We start from the raw sequence: 18,668 nt of genomic DNA, 5'->3' as shown, positions 1-18,668 counted from the left end.
ACAACAATTGAGATGCGTAAGTATTATCACAAATACTTAGTGAGGCAATCCTCCCATCTACTGGGCTATACACACAAGCAACTGAGAAACCAACGCTTAACAAATGACAACCAAACACAAACAAACCAGGAAAAATCACGAAACAAGCAACTTGGTGTCGACCGACACCAGAGAGGTGTCGATCGACACTGGCCAAACATGGTGTCGACCGACACCTAACTGGTGTCTATCGACACTCCCTTCGCAGACGCGAACTGCACGAATCCGAACGACGAACCTCCGTTTCAATCCGCCTACAATCTGTCCCAAACTCTCCCAAAAGCCTCAGGAACCTATAATAACCATAACACAACCACCACAAACAAGAACAACACCACAAAACACAACAATCAAGCAAACAAAGGATTCTCAAGCTTAGATAAGCCATGGTCATGCACTCACCTTATCAACTGATTATAACAACCAATACAACCAGTTGAGACTCTCCTAACGTCTGAAACAGCCCAGCAACGCCCTACAACAAGCCATACAACCAAAAACGACTTATAGCAAAACTGGACAGAAACATCAGAAAAGAACAGTCTCAAAGACGAAACCCTAAAATAAAAACCAACCGTTAACTACCAAATCGCTCCGGTGAAAGGCTACCCCTAGACGTCACGAAGCTTCCCACAAAATTTCAGCACGATCAGGCACCACACGAGACCACGATCTCAGTTACAATCTCCGATGGTCCCAACTCGCGTCTGAGAAAATGTGTCTCACGAAAATACCAATAACTCATCGAGTTTAAATCCAAATCTACTTCTGTAAAAAGGTGAATGACGATGAAAGACTTGGAATAAACCTACTAAATTTCATTACCTTTGAAAACGATTTGATATGCCGAAACTGATTCCTCCCAAACCCTAACGATTCTGATCTTTCTCCTTTAATCTCCTTCACACCACAATAGGCTCTCTCCTCTCTCTCTCTATCTCTGAAAACGGCGACCAGACACCCTAAAACCCTTAATTTGTCGCTTCTCCACTAATATACTCGGTTTAGATAACTAAACCAAACCAACCAAACCAAAATTGCGAATTAAAACAAACCCGACGAACCCAGAAATAGTGGTGTCGATCGATACCACAAGGGTGTCGATCGACACTCCTACCAAAATCGCATAATCCGGTTCGTGGATGTTACAGAATTATCGAGAGGCGTAGAACGAAGATGAGTGATAGAGAGAGAAACTTTAGCGTCTCCTCGACGGATACAGAGGCGGAGGGATAACTCTGGCGGAAGACGAGACTAAAGATCGTAATTGTTAAAATTTAATCCTATTATCATGTAGCATATTACAAAAATGTCATTACATTTTAATTAAATAACTAACAAAATAAAATCTTAAATTGGTTTATAAAATAGGAAAAAATAAGTTTGAAATTGTTTAATAAAATTAGTTAACAGATTCTATTTATTGTTTCAGAAATCTTAAGAAACAATAACAAACTATTTAGAACAATTATAAAACCTAATTTTATTTATAAGACTAAGATTAAGTATTTAGATATCTAAATCGTTTAACAATGACAAATATATTTTAAAACTAAGATACAATATTGCTTATATTTAAAAAAATATATATCTATATACTTATTTAAGTAATGTTGTTAGAACTGTAACCAGCTTTGATGTGGCATATTGCAAAAGCATTGTATTTTAATTAATCTAATAACAAACAAAAAAAAATTCTATCTTTTACAAAATAATAAAACAATATTTTAAAAATTATTTAATGAAATTATTTAATACATACTATTGCTTCAGAAATTTTATGAAACAATAACAAAATATTTAATTGGCTAAAATTTTTTTTTTTGATACGCGATATTCACTATATAAACAATACTAAGTGTATTATGTTGACAATATACATATACATAATCTAATTATAATTTTCATATATAAAGTTAATATATACTAACATCTTATACCAATAACTGCAATTTGTAAATTTGGTATATTAAGATCTTTAAACACTATCATATCAATTTGTAATACTAGATCACATGTCAATACTTGTTGTGTTAGGTTTTTTATAGACTTTACCGAATGTTATTTTTGTAGATTTTTTGTTTGGGAATGTTTTGTTGACATGCCATAGACGACATTTGCTTTATTTATGGAGGTTTTTTACTATTACATAAGAACAATGAACACATACATATTTTAGTGATATCAAACAAATACATACATACATATTTTGTATATGATTAATTATGTAGAAAATAAAAGAATAATTTAGGAGTTTCCGTAATTTAGGGCCATGATGGCCATTTCAAATTGCATAAATTCCATTTACATGGTGAAGGTTTTCTAAAATTATCTTCATGACCGTTTTGTTGTTTCTTGCAGCCTTTTTTACAAGTTTCTTCACATACTGTAGGAGTAGGTTTCTTCGACGATTTCGAACACTGTTGGAGGCAATGCTTCACACACATTTCTACATTGTTTGAATGAACAATGTGTGCTGAAAACATCATTGTCAATATAGTTACAACCATGAAAACACTCCATGTTTTCTTCAACGATTGAGTTGCCATGTTACAACTCTTTTTCTTTTTCACCTCTGTTTATAGTTATGAAAAAGATGATTTGGTGGGTAATGTTGGGTTAGTCTTGGTGTTTTATATAGTAAAATTAGTGCTGTCCATTTTTAGCAACAGGCTTTAAATTTTGGTTATTGTTTCTCTCTCGTGTGATGTATACAGCCAATTAACTTTGTACAATTTAGTTGTGTTTTACCTTTTTAGTTAACAGATTACTACCATGAAATAACAGTTTTTGATATTTATGGCGTTTTGGTTTATTCTGTAACCACATGTTGTTACAAATATTTATTTGTGGGAGCACATATATATATATATATATATATATATATCAATATTCAATAAAATATATATATATATATATATATCAATATTCAATAATATATATATATATCAATATTCAATAATATATATTGGAATAATCTACTTAAATGCATGCATGGTTCAGTAATATATGTGAATGAATGCGTACCATCATTATAACGTATTAACGTAACAAGATCCGAATCCAAATCTGTTAAACTTGATCACAACTAACAACATCTCTTAGCTCAAAAGAAACGTAACTGTGCAGGATCTCGATCGATATCGCTATACTGTCGTCTTATTCTATTTGTTTTCTTTCCTTTTCCCATGTGACGCTAAATGTTCGATTAAAAACACTTAACAAAAAGAAAAACTTTATGATTTTTTTTTTTAAATTAAAGACTCTCGAACTGAAAATAGTGAAGTGGCCCACAAATATGATACAGTAAAATCTTAATAAATTAATACTCTTTAAATTAAAAAATTATTTCAGTCCCAAGTTGGTTGAGTGTAAAAAATAACAGAATTCGATAAAATAATAAAAATAATAACATGTGGAAATCTTACGTAAACATATGGTCCCATTAGTATTATAAATTAATAATGATATAAACAAAAAAATATATATATAAGAAAGATTAGTGAAATTTGATTCTAGTTCTAGTGTTATTTTTCTATTCTTGAATTTGCATTTTTGTTGGAGCTCATATATATATATATATTTTTTTCAAAAAAATATGTGCTATTACATATGAGGACAACGAAGATCATATATAAAGAGTAATAATCTCTATGATACCACCAACCACAATCTAGGGATGTTATTAAGCAAGGTCTCAACTTCAAACAAAAAAAGAAGTGATTTTTAAAACTTGAGATAAATCTAAGAAATTGGAACGAGCTACGACAGTGACTACTATATCAGAGATTCTCCAAAAAAAAAAACAAAAAATCAGATTCTTTAGATTCCAGTGAGCAAATTAATCATTCCAAAATATAGAAAAAGAAGAAGATGAAAACAGAGTATGCTCAACGAGAAATCCATAACCTAATCAATCATAAGATCTGAATCGAATGTGTAAAGCTTTTTTTTTAATAGACTTACCGAGAGGCGTAGAACGAAGATGAGTGATAGAGAGAGACACTTTAGCGTCTCCTCGACGGATACAGAGGCGGAGGGATAACTCTGGCGGAAGACGAGACTAAAGATCGTAATTGTTAAAATTTAATCCTATTATCATGTAGCATATTACAAAAATGTCATTACATTTTAAGTAAATAACTAACAAAATAAAATCTTATATTGGTTTATAAAATAGGAAGAAAAAATTTCGAAATTATTTAATAAAATTAGTTAACAGATTCTATTTATTGTTTCAGAAATCTTACGAAACAATAACAAACTATTTAAAACAATTATAAAACCTAATTTTATTTATAAAACTAAGATTAAGTATTTACATATCTAAATCGTTTAACAATGACAAATATATTTTAAAACTAAGATTCAATATTGCTTATATTTTAAAAATATATCTATATACTTATTTAAGTAATGTTGTTAGAACTGTAACCAGCTTTGATGTGGTATATTACAAAAGCATTTTATTTTAATTAATCTAATAACTAACAAAAAAAATCTATTTTTTACAAAATAATAAAACAATATTTTAAAAATTATTTAATGAAATTATTTAATACATTCTATTGCTTCAGAAATTTTACGAAACAATAACAAAATATGTAATTGGCTAAAAATTATTTTTTTTGATACGCGATATTCACTATATAAACAATACCAAGTGTATAATGTTGACAATATACATATACATAATCTAATTATAATTTTCATATATAAAGTTAATATATACTAACATATTATACCAATAATTGCAATTTGTAAATTTGGTATATTAAGATCTTTAAACACTATCACATCAATTTGTAATACTAGATCACATATCAATACATGTTGTGTAGGATTTTTTTGTAGACTTTACCGAATATATAATTAATGAATTTGATATTGCACCCAAACCAAAATAGTAGTACCCGACTACGGGTCAAAATCGAAGTATGAATTTAATTGAATTAAATATATAGTATATTTATTAATTCAACTTGATTTGATTTTTTACCGTTCAATTCAAACCAAACGAGAACAGACTGTGTTTTGGTCTAAACAAAATCACCAATCCTAATGTATGTAGTATATTTGGGTCTTTTCTTTTATCTTGTTTTTTTTTTGGATTGTTTTGTTGACATGCATAAACGCCCCATCAATTGTACAATACCGACCTAACAGGACCAGTATCCACCATAAAAACTACTTGTTTTATGGAAGTATCTATTTCATAAGAACAATGAAAACATACATATTACATATCAGACGAGTATAGTGGTATCAAACAAATACATACGTACATATGTTATATACGTTAATTATGCAGAAAATAAAAGAATAATTTAGGAGTTTCCGAAGTTCAGGACCATGGCCACCAGTTGCATAAATTTTGTCTACATGATGTGGAGACATGCGAATAACCAGGAGGGATAATAAAATCATCTTCCTTATCGATTAGTTGTTTGTTGCAACCATTTTTGCAAATTTCTTTACATATTGTAAGAGTAAGTTTTTTTCGGTGATTTCGAACACTGTTGGAGGCAATGATATAGTATATGGGTCTTTTCTCTTATCTAGTTTCTTTTTTGTTTGGGAATGTTTTGTTGACATGCATAGACGACACTTGTTTTATTTATGGAAGTTTTTTACTATTTCATAAGAACAATGAACACATACATATTATATGTCAACGAGTATAGTGATATCAAACAAATACATACGTACATATTTTATATACGATTAATTATGTAGAAAGAAAAAGAATAATTTAAGAGTTTCCGTAATTCAGGGCCATGATGGCCATTTCCAGTTGCATGAATTCCATTTACATGGTGAAGGGGCAACCAAACCATCTTCCTTACCGTTTTGTTGTTTGTTGCAGCCTTTTTTGCAAGTTTCTTCACATACTGTAGGAGTAGGTTTCTTCAACGATTTTGAGCACTGTTGGAGGCAATGCTTCACACACATTTCTACATTGTTTGAATGAACAATGTGTCCCGAAAACATCATCGTCAATATAGCTACAACCATAAAAACATTCCATGTTTTCTTCAACGATTGAGTTGTCATGTTACAACTCTTTTTCTTTTTCACCCTCTGTTTATAGTTATAAAGAAGATGATTTGGTGGGTAATGTTGGGTTAGTCTTGGTGTTTTTTATATAGTAAAATTAGTGCTGTCCATTTTTAGTAATAGGCTTTAAATTTTGGTTATTGTTTCTCTCTCGTGTTATGTATACAGCCAGTTAACTTTGTACAGCTTAGTTGTGTTTTACCTTTTTAGTTAACAAATTACTACCATGAAATAACAAATTTTGATATTTATGGCATTAATTTTGGTTTATTCTGTAACCAAATGTTGTTACAAATATTTATTTGTGGGAGTACATATATGTATCAGTATTCAATAATATATATTGGAATAATCTATTTAAATGAATGCGTACCAACATTATAACGTAACAAGATCCGAATCCAAATCAGTTAAACTTGATCACAACTCACAACATCTCTTAGCTCAAAAGAGACGTAACTTTGTAGAAATCTCGATCGATTGCTATACTATCGTCTTATCCTATTTGTTTTCTTGCATTTTCCTATGTGATGCTAAAATTTTCAATTGAAAACACTTAACAAAAAGAAAATTTTTAGGATTTCTTTTTTATTAATTAAAAACTCTCGAATTGAATACAGAGAAGTGACCCACAAATATGATATACCCATACCATAAAATCCCATAATGGCAACATGACTTGAATCCTACCCAAAGATTCTCCATTCCTCACATGTGCTCATTCTTTTTTGTTTTTGTTTTACTTCACTTTTTCTTATGTAAAAAAAGGTCCTTTCTTTCATAGTGTGTTCTCTAGTTAACCGTGTAGGACTACTTTCATTACCTCAAAAATTGATAAGATTGTATAAATTACAAGGATCAATATGGCCATGTGAATATTTATCAAGAAGTGGACTGAACAAGACTTTTATCGAATAAATTAAGCAACAACAATAAACTGAAATCTATGTTCAGGCATAACGTTGTGTTTAGGGAAAGCTCTTTAGTTAATTTAAATTGTTTACATATTATTAGCAAAACTATAGTTTTACAAGCCCAACACCCAAAACAACTCTTTTCAATCAACATTTTCACATTTTTTCTTTTGGATCAATAATGGATATATATAAACCACTCGGACAACAAATAAATAATGAAATTTTCTTAATTATGAAAAGTTAATTAACAATCTCTTACTTTGAAAAATTCAAAATATAAATAAACCGATGTTTTCTTTTATTTTTAATTTGTCATGGTCGGACCCATCCAATCGAACTGGTCCATATTGGTTTGAGAAACACTGTTATTAATTAAGTCATATACTACTAATAGCTTTTTGATCATTGTGAGCAGTATAGTGTAAAGGAAGTATGTGGGATGGTCTAACTGAAAAAGTCATGATGCATTGAAACTCATCACTACGCAAACATATCACCTGTCAATGTTTGGGTCTTTAGGGCATGTGCATCAGTTAGGACTGATATTTGGTCCTTCAAATATTTTATTCTTATTTTAAGAGTTTCTTAGGTTTGGTATAGCATTGGTGTCCTTCACAGTTGGTCCCCTGAAAAAAAAAATAGTATTTTTAATTTAAAAAATTAATTATTTAAATAAATAAGTAAAAACATATTAAAGTTTTAATTTAAATAAAACATATAACATTGACATTAAAAACATAAGAAAATTACAAAGTTACAAAAACTTGAAAAAAAAACAAAATATACAATTAAAACATAAAAGATAAATCATAATTGGATTGGATTGTTTTAGTTTTAGTGGTAAATCATAATTCTAATGATCTTCTCCAATGGTTTCTACAAGATTATTGCAAAACTTGCAACATGTTTTCGACATAATATTTTCCCAAGTTCCTAATAAGAACTTAAATTTGCGACGGCTTACATAAGTCGTAACAAGTTATGACAAATTTGCGAAAAGAATGTAGTAGCAACTAATATGGTTTAATTAATGAAAACAGAGACAGGGATGAAAAGAGCAAATATTTGTAAATCAGAAATGTAAACCAAGATGAAAACTCAAAGTCAATTTTAACAACATAAATAACGAATATGTGGATTGTATATTGCAAATGCAAGAATTATAAAAGAAACAGCAGATAGAGTATTGGAAATACAGGGAACAAACACCCTCAAGTGACTAAAATCTACAAGACAAGGCAAGTGTTCAATAAAACCTCTGTATCATTTTGACATTTACAAGAGTTACATAAGCGAGGAGGACCATCCATGACATGTAACCTCAAACTCACTCTCATGTTCATTGCAAAAACCAAGACTGGAAACTGAAAGGATGCGACTGAGTTGATTTACAAAAACAGTGGTCTGTTTCAGGTGTATCTAGTAACTACCAAAAACCAAAGAAAATCAAGAGAATCAAGAAGAGACAGAGATCCTTAAAAGAGCTTAGCGTTTTTCATCCAAAGAGCTCGACGGAGGCGCTTAGATTGTTTCCTGAAATGAAATGCATTATCTTTGCATTGTTGCTGTTTTATCAACAAGAAGCTCAATCCTATCACCTCTCTCCATTATCTTCTCAATGTTCTCAACCATGACTGATCGAATCTGTAAAACCCGAAAACACAACAATGAGAAAGCTAATACACTTAATAAGAATTAATACACATCCACCAAAAACAGATATAGAGAAGCATATGAGCTAAAGAAGAATTGTTTACCTCACTGACTTCTCCTCTAACACGATTGAGAGTATCAACACTAGGATTACTAGAGAAGAACTCCATCTGCTGATGCAAAACCCTTGAGAATTCATCATTCATTGCATAAGCTGGAGCCTGATGCGCCACTTTTCTATAGTTTTTCATAAACCTCATATGAATATCTTCCAAATACGAAAATGGAATCCTCCCTACAAAATCCAATCACCACCAACACCAACACCATAAACATAAAGAGAAGACCTTAAAACTACAAAATCAAATACAAGAAAAACTTCAAATCCATGGCAAATTTCAATAACCATAAATCTCAAAACATATCCAACGATTGGGAGAAAAATCTTACTTCCGAAGGTATCATTGGCCATACAGAGAAAGGTAAGACCATAGGATCTAAGAATATGGAAGATGTAACGGTCTAGTGAGAAACAAAGTCTTTCATCGGCCATCTCCAGTGAAAGCTTCTCGAGGATCCGTCGCACCACGGCGCCTGTGTTTCCCGTAACGGCGCTGAATTCCGCTAATACCACCTGGTGAGATTGGAACCGGCGGATACTCTTCTAGATGATACCGCAGATTGATTCGTCTGACGAAATTAACTACCGGGAAAACAAGTCTCCGTCGAGAGAGAAAGAAACAAGAAAGAGAGAGTCGGAGATAAAAAAAAAAAAAAAAAAAAGAAGTCGATGAGGAAAAAACAACACAAATATCTCACACGCAGACACGTGTAACGACGGACAATGGAAAAAACGTCCCCTACGAAGGAACGTTTCTTCGATATATATCGAAATTAGATTTAAATTAAATCACTTAATTGCAACGGACGGTCTTCAAGGACACCGATGCAAATGCCCTTAGCTCTTGATATTGAAGCCTGTCTTCTTCTTTTTTATTTTTTTTTAGATCACGTGAACGCTCAATTTTTTTGACCAACAAATCAAATGGACCCCTTTTTATGTTCACATCCAAAGAGACCCCAACTTTTAAAAATGAGGTCAATCTAGCTCCCAAACTTTAATCATGATTTATTTACTTACTAAATTCCCATTTGGATAAGCACGTGATATGAAGTTTGTGAAGAGAAATAGTAGCAGAAGACTTATAGTTTGAGCAATTTTCAAGATGATTAGCAAATAGGGAGAAATTTCATCAAACCCTAAGCTAAATCTGATCTTTTGTTTCGCCCAAAGAAGAAAGAATTGCATATGAAGCGATATATAGTCTTGATAATGGAGAATTGCCCATGTGATGTGAGAGAGCCATTTTATAAATTGATCAGAAAACATAATAATTCTCTCACACGGAAATAAAATGACAACTAAAATAATATATACAACACATGAGTCTATCCATTTAATTATCAACTCATTTTGGTTTGAGCTGAAATTTCACAATGATTTATATATCCATTAATTATAGAGAAACTACTTAGAATATTACATAAAAATAGGTTTATTACTAGACTAACACGTTGAGATTTCTGTCTTACTAGAATAACACATAAAAGTTTACAAATTACCTCTATACCTGAGTTGTGTGTTTTATTACGTTTTATGTCATTTCTAATTAAATTTGTCTTTGATTATCAAGAGAAAGAAACAAAAAAACTTTGATGAATCATTCTCATTTTGTTGGGATTCTCTTAAATTTGGGTTGGTAAAAAATATCAGATTGACGTAGTTTCAGATCTAGTTTTAGATCAAATTTGAGTTGGTAAAAAACATCAGATTGACAAAATTTGGGTTCACTTGCTCTCTCAGAACAAAGTTTCAGATCTAGTTTTTTGTCTGAGTTATCGTCGGAGTAGCAACAACAAGAGTGAGCAATCTTTCACTCCCGTCAGCGCAGCGGTGGGTTTCTGACAAGCAACGCGGCAGTGACGCATCCACGGTGGCTGGGACGTGTGTTGCAGAGCGGCGGTTCTCTGGAGTCGACTCGGAGGTTTCTGATTTCTTTTGGGTGTTTCTTGTATATATCTCTTCTTAACGCGTCTCTGTCTCTCGCAGGTGCTTTTTGGAAGCGTGGCTTTCGACTCTGAAATCGCAACTTCTTCTAGGGTTTGATGATCTCTATACATTGATTTCTACATTCTAGGGTTTTTTTTCTTCACTCGAATTTCTTTTAGTTCCTATTATTGTTAATCCAAATTGATTGATTGATTGTGGATAACCCAAACAGAGAAAAGTGAAGAGTGAAGAGCGAAGAAGATTCAGAGCAGAATTAGGGTTTCCGATTGATTAATTACCCAAACAACAACAACGACATCTTCAATTGTATAATTCATCTTCTTCCCCATCCATCATCGTGTAAGTTATTATTCCGAGATTTTCTCTTCATTTTCTCTTATCTCATCTTTATCGTTGTTGAGTATCTTCTCTTGTCTTCTTCTAATTCTCTATGTGCAGATCGGGGTGAGATGGTTTGATGAGTGAATGATGTTTCAGAACTTGGGGATTTATGGTTTGTCTTCTAATTTTCTCTTTTTTAAAGTTGTTTTTGTTCAATTCACACTTGCAAATTAACTATGTATATGGTTTTTTTCTAATTCTGTATATGTGCAGGTCAGTGATGGATTGAAGAATGAAGAAGAAGAAAGACTTGAAACTGCTTAAGGTTTGTTTCATGATGATCCGAACAAAAACAACAATGGTAAAAAAAATCCTCTTCTTGTAAGTACAATTTCATGTTAGATTTTGTTTTTCATTGATAAAACATACATCACCTTCTCTTCTCAACAGGATCGTTGATGAATTAGCAAGATATGGTGCCAAGTGATGATCGGAGGAGGAGCAAGCTGTTTCTTTCCATGGTTATTTCATTGTAAGTTAACTCTATTCTTCTCTCTTGCTTCTTCTCACTTGGAGTAAAACAGAGACATATTCAGTGATCCTAATGGAAGTTATAAGATTCTCTTAATTCTGAGGTTTCTGTTCACTTATTATGATTCTTGGATGGCTTTTTTTTTTTTGCAGTTACTGTACATGGCCTCGCATCTTCTGCTTCATGCCAAGGTTTGGCTTACCTCTGTTGAAGTTAGGGTTTTTATCTTGTAGGCTTGGCTTGGTCACCGTTTAATCTCGGTTCTGACTTTGTAAGGACGTTAGTTTTCTCTTCATCTTTCTTTTGATTTAGCTTTTCGTAGATTCTTTCGCTTTGTTATGATTTCTTCTTATTCTATGATTTCAGGTTTTCGACATCTGATTCAAAAGGAGTTAATGGGCGGGCCTTGAGGAATCAGAATTAAAGGTTGGTTTACTTGGTACTAATAAACCTTGTTTTGCTTAGTTAGGGTTTACTTACTACATATGACTTTGTGTTTTGTTTTTTTGCAGATTGAATCATTCCATACCTTTTGCTACCGTAGATGCCGAGGAGCAATCTGGTGCTCATAGTGCTGAAGTACAAAGCTTTGGTGCATATTTACTACTCAGATTGAATTTTGTATTTGGTTCTTAAAGCTTCTTACTAAAGTCGCTGATGAGTAGTACTCTCTGAGCTTTACTTTCTTATTATGTTTGTAGTGATGGATCTTCGAATTACAACATGCTTCTAGATTCTCTAAATGGAAAGCGATTGTCATCATCTCAGGTCGGGTCCCCAGTTCAAGTCTCCTGATTATAACGGGTTCTTAACGCTACTCTAAAACACAAGAGCTACATACGGTAAGAGATTTTCTTTTACATTTTGATAAACACATCTCCATTATCCTGGTTCCTCGTTATCAGTTTCAATCTTAATTGTCTCTTAATCTTTCTTTCGAGTTAGCTTTTCATTGGTTCTTTTGCTTTATTATGACTTCTTCTTGTTCTGTGATTTTAGGTTTTCAACAGCTGATTCAAATGGAGTTAATGGATCAATGTCGATTCTCAGGTTTGGTTTATTTTCAGTTTCTTAAACATTCTGGTTTTTTGCTTGATTGATCTTATCTCACCATTTTGCAGGTTCTTACTGTTTTTGTTTGCAAAGAGACCTGGGATAGCATATCACGCGAAGGCTCACACACTAGTTTTGTCTCTTCTGTGGTATTTGTTCTTCTACTGTAAGTTCTTCTTTTTTTATGTTTCTTCTGAGTTCTCTCACCGTTTGATAAATTAATTGGTATCATCAACTCAACTGTTCGTCTTCTAGTTAAATTTCCTCTCTGACGTCTCTATTTATTTTACTGCAGGATTCAGATTGTTTTTGTTTTTGTGTTTCCAACGGGACATGTGGAAGACCAGCAGCACATCGTCCACACACACACTCAGTAGGGTTTCGTTTCTTCTGTGGTATTTTGTATTATTCTACTGTAAGCTCTTAATTTTATTACTTTATGTTTATTCTGAGTTCTCACCGTTTGATTGGTAGTATCTTACTCTTTATCTTATGCCCTGAATCGAATTGTTATTGTTCACCGAAATTGGAACTTGGGCTCTGTGTTATTTTTTACTTGCCTCCTCAAAATTGTGCATATCACTCACTGTGTTTTGTCCGATGTCTTCTCTCTGCAATTGCTTGCTGGTAAGTGGTAAGAAGGTTACTGTACTGCTACGTGACAGTCCTCAGAGGTATGGTTAATATTTTTAAAAACGTTTTAGCATCATGTTATGGTTTTCTTATATCATAATTATTCAACACCCCTTGGTTATGAGTGATCTTTTCTTTTTTTTTTTCTTGTTACAGGTGCATCCGTATTATATGTAGCTAGCTACTGGGAACAAGAACTCTAAACGAGAAGCTATCATGGTTCCTGGACGAGGGTGGTGAAGGCACAATTCAAAAATGTTGGAGCTGATTGCCATCTATGCTCTACCCATTATGTAGGTAACTCCCACTATATACTTTGCTTTAAGTTGTGTTTTGATTTACTACCCACATGATTACGGATTGCTCTCTGTTCATGTTCATGTTTTGCTTTTGCTCTCTCTCTCTCTCTTTATTCACGACTCCTCAGCTCTACATATTTGGCTATGTTTTTGTAAGCTCTTCATTCTACTTTTAATGTTTCTTTGGAGATCTCACCGTTTGTTAAATTTAATAGGTTATTTCAGTCTTATGTTTAAAATTTTGTGCTTATTACTCACTGTTTGATCCTTTAAATTCTTGAGGTAGGTATACCGTTAGAATTCATCCCTCTGGCTTATGGTATACACTTACAGGCCAAACCAAAGGTATTTACTCATGAGGAAGTTTCTAGCGTTTTTAAGCCTCCCAAGAGAACCTTGTTGCAGTACTTTTCATTATTGTTGTGTATGATCTCTGAGCATTACTGTCTAATACAGGCTGAAGCAACAAATGCCAAAACTCGGAGACAAAGTCTAGATTCAAAAGCAAAATCCATGCAAGGACCCTTCCCAAAAGACTCTTTATACAAAGTAATATGATGTGGCAGTCCTCATTTCAAGAACCTTATAGAGTGTATTTAACAGTCTTCTGTCAATGTATTTGTATAGAGTGTATAGATAATAAACGTGAGGATGATGTTATTACCATACTTATATACCAATCATAAGATTTTTTCCTGGGAGTTCTGTTATTGTTTTTTTGTATATATCTGTCTTACACACTAGAAAAATCATTACAATCAGTTTTAAGACTTACATATTCAAGATAAATCAAGAACCTACAAGACCATATGGGTTTCTTTTAGCGTCCATGAGAGACGAAAGATTCAGTGAAGGTCAAGAGAGCAATGGAACTGGACTCAGGAGAATCAGCTGTTTCACTTGAGATTACAAGACCTGGATAAACTTCTCGAGCTTATACAATGTCAAGTAAGTTATCAGGAAGCTGAGCCACACTGTCCAAGAATTTAACGATGCTGTACATATTCGGTCTGATGGCTGCTACCGGATGTGAACAGAGTAAGCCGAGTTTCAGAATAAGTGATGCTTGCTCCTCAACATACTCATCTCCAATCTTATGATCAAGAACCTGCATGATATCTCCATTCTCCCAACACTCTGACACCCAATCAGTAAGTACCATCTCGCTTTGCGTGGCAATATAGGTTTTCTCCCGCAAGCAATCTCTAGCATCACAACACCGAGTGCAAATACATCTGAACTTGTACTTGCCTTTCCTGTTCTTGAGAGCTCAGGTGAAATATACCCAAGTGTACCTTCAAATCAACAACATTGTTTTGTTTGTAAACAATTTGTGTTCATATGTACGTATGCGTTCATAACTTGTGTACGTATGCGTTCATATGTACGTACACGTTTATATGTATGTACACGTTTGATTTTAGGTTTAATGAACCCGAAATTACCATAATATCATCGTCTTCTACCTCTAACATACGACTGAAAACCCTAATTTTCCCTGCCTCACTTTATTTTTTCACGACTTATGTCTATTTTTTTGGTTTCACTTGTGGGGTTTTTATTCAACTATTATAGATTTTCATCTCAACATCTGATTTCTAAATTAAAAACCTATAAAAAGTGAGTTATATAGATTTCCGAAACGATATCTTGCTCTTCCATGGATGAACCCAGAGGAAAGATTTCTGAAACTGAGTAGGAAAAAAGCGTTTGCTCCGGCCGACAAACAGAACATGATTGATGAATCTGCTACAAACTTTATTACATGAACACCATTATTCGGAAGAACAGCAAACGTGTTTAGATCTTCCTCCAATAAGTCTATCACAACGCTAGACTGTCTTTGCCAGCTCAAACAAATTCGTGTTATTCTGGTAAGACTTTACAGCTGTCAATCTTGCTTACTAAATCTACCACGGACAAGAAGCCTACCACAACACAACGAAAACAATTTCAAAAAACAAACAAAGTATACCAAAAATATCTGTAACGAGAGAAGGCTGTCGCATAAATCTGTCGCAACAGACCATTAGCCTATCATAAATATCTTTTGGATCATATTGACTGTTGAAGGTGTACGTCAGATATTTTTGGTACACTTAGTTTTTGATACACATATACGTCCACCGATAAGTGTACCAACACTATAACTAAGTGTACCATCTACGTCGACGGCAAAGTGTACCAGCACTACAACTAAGTGTACCAAAAATATCTGACGTACACCTTTAATCAGTCCACGTGTATAAATCTACCATCAAAAGATCGGTAGACTTAGTCCCAACTTCCAATGTTTTTTTTTCTAATGGCATTAGCCGTAATTACGTTTTTTTCTAACACTAATTTCAGGGATAGTATAGGTACAATGTGTTAGTCTAGTAATTACAAACAATTGTATGTTACTTTTGTAATAAGGAAGTTTTTATGTAATATTCTAGTAACTCACCCTTAATTGTAAGGTAACAAAAACTTGAAGTAAAAGTGAGGAGATAGATAGAATTGAATATATTGTCGAATATGGAGAATGACCTCCAAAATCACTCACTCACACATATCAAAGAATGGTGACTTGTATTGATGGGTCCCTGAATATTCGGATACATTCTTTTTTGGAACTACGAATACTACAAGTGGATGCTTCTCGTCCAACACGTCCAAAAACTCTTAATTTGATTTTTTCTTAACAAACAAATATATTTATATGAATTCTTTGTTCACAGTTATCTTTAAAAAAAAAATTATAATGACTAGCTAGTTATATATAATAGCTATTTCACATGCCACGGATCCACAAGCGATCGATCAATCATCCTTCTCGAACCATCTGTTCCATTCTATATCTGGTAAGACCAGAACATGCTTCGTCGAATTGGCTAATTTAACAACCTACATCTGATGTTCTAAATATTAGTGACTTGTTGAAGCAACAACGTTCCTAGATATTAAAATCGGTTTTTAAGTATTTGTCTGACCATCATAAATTTATAAATACTTTGGTATATATTATATCTCGAATACCCGTAGGCCATGTCATTATAAAAAGTACCAAGTTCGAGACCTTTTCTTTTATAACAGGTGCATGACTTATACTTGCATCTCATCAAACAAATACAAATTAAACTCTAAATCTAGGGTATCACTATTATACTGTAGACACTAATTAATTTTGTAGATTGTCATTATCTGAAAACAATGATGTCAACAAAATCTAGAAACTAAAACGAGCTTAATGGATTGGGAATTTATATATTAATTAAAATCATGTCATATCAAAATCTCCTTTTCCCTTTTTTTTTTTTTCTTTTTCTCCGGCAACTAAAAGGCTTATCTACTTGGAATTCTTTTTTTCTTAAATTACTTGGAAAAAAATATGAAATATATATAGATACAAATATATTCGATATATTATAAATTACAAAGCTTCAATTTCAGACCAAAGCCCCATCCCTTTGTTACATATTTCATTTATCTCTCTCGTCTCCCTCTCTCTATTCTCTTCTCTCATCGGAAGTGAAGAAGATGGATATGTACAAAGATGATAGCTCACCATACTGTTATTTCCATCCAAAGGAAGAATATGTTGGAGTTTGTCCACTCTGTTTGAATGAGAGGCTTCTTGTTTTAGCTTCAAAACAGAGATCATCAAGAACTAAACACTCTTCCTCTTCACCAATCATCAGCCTCCCCAAGATCTTCGCCTTGAGCTCCCTCCTCAGTCGTCTCGATCTCCGTCACCGTAAATTCCATCCCTCCTCCGATCTTGACGTCTCCACAAGCCAAGAAGGTACACAATTCATTTTTTATATGTATACTTCATACTCGCATAATATAATATACATACATCTTATAATTAACAATCAGTTTTAATAAAAATAAAAATAAATACTTCAAGATCTAATGCTTATTAGTTATTTTCTCTTTCTTTCAATCTTTTTGGATTGTCAAAACTCAAGAATACACAGTATTTTCCATTTTCCAAAAAAAGATTTTCAACTTCTCCCACACAATATTTTAAAATTTTATAAATCTATGTGTATGTGTGTAGAATCATGAGATGATTCTTAATAATTTGTAACGGTGTACATAAGTTTTCTGTTTATATTCATATAGCCACTATATAGTATATACACACACACATTTATATATATTAGGCTAATTTTTTTTTCAGAAAGGAGTTCATATTAATATTATTTTAAATCGGGCCAGCTGAAAATTTTGTTTTACTCGATATAATGAGTTGTGTGCTATACGGCTAATTATCTTTTATAGTTGGTAAATAATGTCGTTTATATGAATAATTGTACAAGATCATCAATTATTTTTGAATTTCTAAGAGTTTCATATTTTGTTTTCAGATTCTTTCATATCAATAAAATTCGAAAACGATGGAAACGCGTCGTGGGAGAAGAAAGCAGTAGTGACAACAAAGGTTTGTGTAGACAACACAACAAACTCAACATGCAAGAAGCAGCAATCCCCTATAACGAGCAGCACCAGTATCGTAGAGCACACCACTGCCAAGTCATCGCTTAGGTGGCGCAAGCGGATTGGTCATCTCTTCCACGTTATCAGACTCAGGTCAGGATCGTCCACCACTTCTTGTCACGTGGCATCATCCAAGGTCGAAGGAGCCAAAGTGAAAGTGAGGAAACAGGGTTGGATGGTGAGGACCTTAACCAGAAGAAAATCCAGGAAAAATAAAAGTTGATTTTTTAATTTCATATATATAACTAATTATTACATTTGAAAAAAAAAACAAATACTTTTCTATATATTTTTTGTAGTTTAATATTTTGGTTTGGTCGTTTTTTCAATGATTGATGCTTCTGTTCGAAGAAGAATTATGTGGAAGTTTTTTTTTTTTGTAAATAATGACAATACATTGTTTGAATCGATTGTATCCATAGATTAAATTATTGAATTAGTTTTAGAGTTTTGCTTATATATGTATAACATTTACATGTAAGGATATGTAAAGGGACAAGAGTCTTTCCCTACACCATACCTCTTTGTAGGCATGTGGTCTGAATCTGATAAAAGCCATTTAAAAGATGGGAGAAGGGTCAAAACTCAAAATACCCTTTTATCATTAT

General features: G+C 32.7%; 1 protein-coding gene, 1 long non-coding RNA gene and 1 pseudogene across 3 annotated transcripts; 2 read left to right on the top strand and 1 right to left on the bottom strand.

Annotated features, from left to right (window-relative positions):
* Positions 1 to 8,256: 8,256 nt before the first annotated feature.
* On the bottom strand, positions 8,257 to 9,429 carry LOC104756526 (vesicle-associated membrane protein 714-like; annotated as a pseudogene). Its single transcript, XR_015586762.1, has 3 exons — positions 9,117 to 9,429; positions 8,771 to 8,961; positions 8,257 to 8,657 (listed from the first exon to the last, which is right to left on the bottom strand). The product of XR_015586762.1 is annotated as a vesicle-associated membrane protein 714-like (transcript).
* Positions 9,430 to 11,792: 2,363 nt separating this feature from the next.
* Positions 11,793 to 12,173, top strand: LOC104756525 (uncharacterized). The gene is made up of 3 exons (XR_762308.3): positions 11,793 to 11,869; positions 11,957 to 12,016; positions 12,103 to 12,173. It is a non-coding gene; the product is annotated as an uncharacterized LOC104756525 (long non-coding RNA).
* Positions 12,174 to 16,991: 4,818 nt separating this feature from the next.
* On the top strand, positions 16,992 to 18,466 carry LOC104756523 (uncharacterized). The gene is made up of 2 exons (XM_010479127.3): positions 16,992 to 17,359; positions 17,931 to 18,466. The coding sequence occupies exons 1-2, from the start codon at positions 17,095 to 17,097 to the stop codon at positions 18,281 to 18,283; spliced, it is 618 nt and encodes a 205-aa protein (XP_010477429.2). The 5' UTR covers positions 16,992 to 17,094; the 3' UTR covers positions 18,284 to 18,466.
* The last annotated feature ends 202 nt before the right edge of the window (positions 18,467 to 18,668 follow it).

This window comes from Camelina sativa, chromosome 17 (genome assembly GCF_030686135.1).
Source record: "Camelina sativa cultivar CO46 ecotype springtype chromosome 17, ASM3068613v1".
Lineage (NCBI taxonomy): Eukaryota > Viridiplantae > Streptophyta > Magnoliopsida > Brassicales > Brassicaceae > Camelina > Camelina sativa.
The sequence above is the reverse complement of the archived record's forward strand: the minus strand, read 5'-3'. Positions and strand labels throughout refer to the sequence as shown.

Excerpts from the sequence above, each read along its gene's own strand:
- LOC104756523 (XM_010479127.3), top strand. The coding sequence starts at position 17,095 with ATGGATATGTACAAAGATGATAGCTCACCATACTGTTATTTCCATCCA. Across the intron at positions 17,360-17,930 it reads CGTCTCCACAAGCCAAGAAG|ATTCTTTCATATCAATAAAA; the intron begins GTACACAATTCA and ends TTTTGTTTTCAG.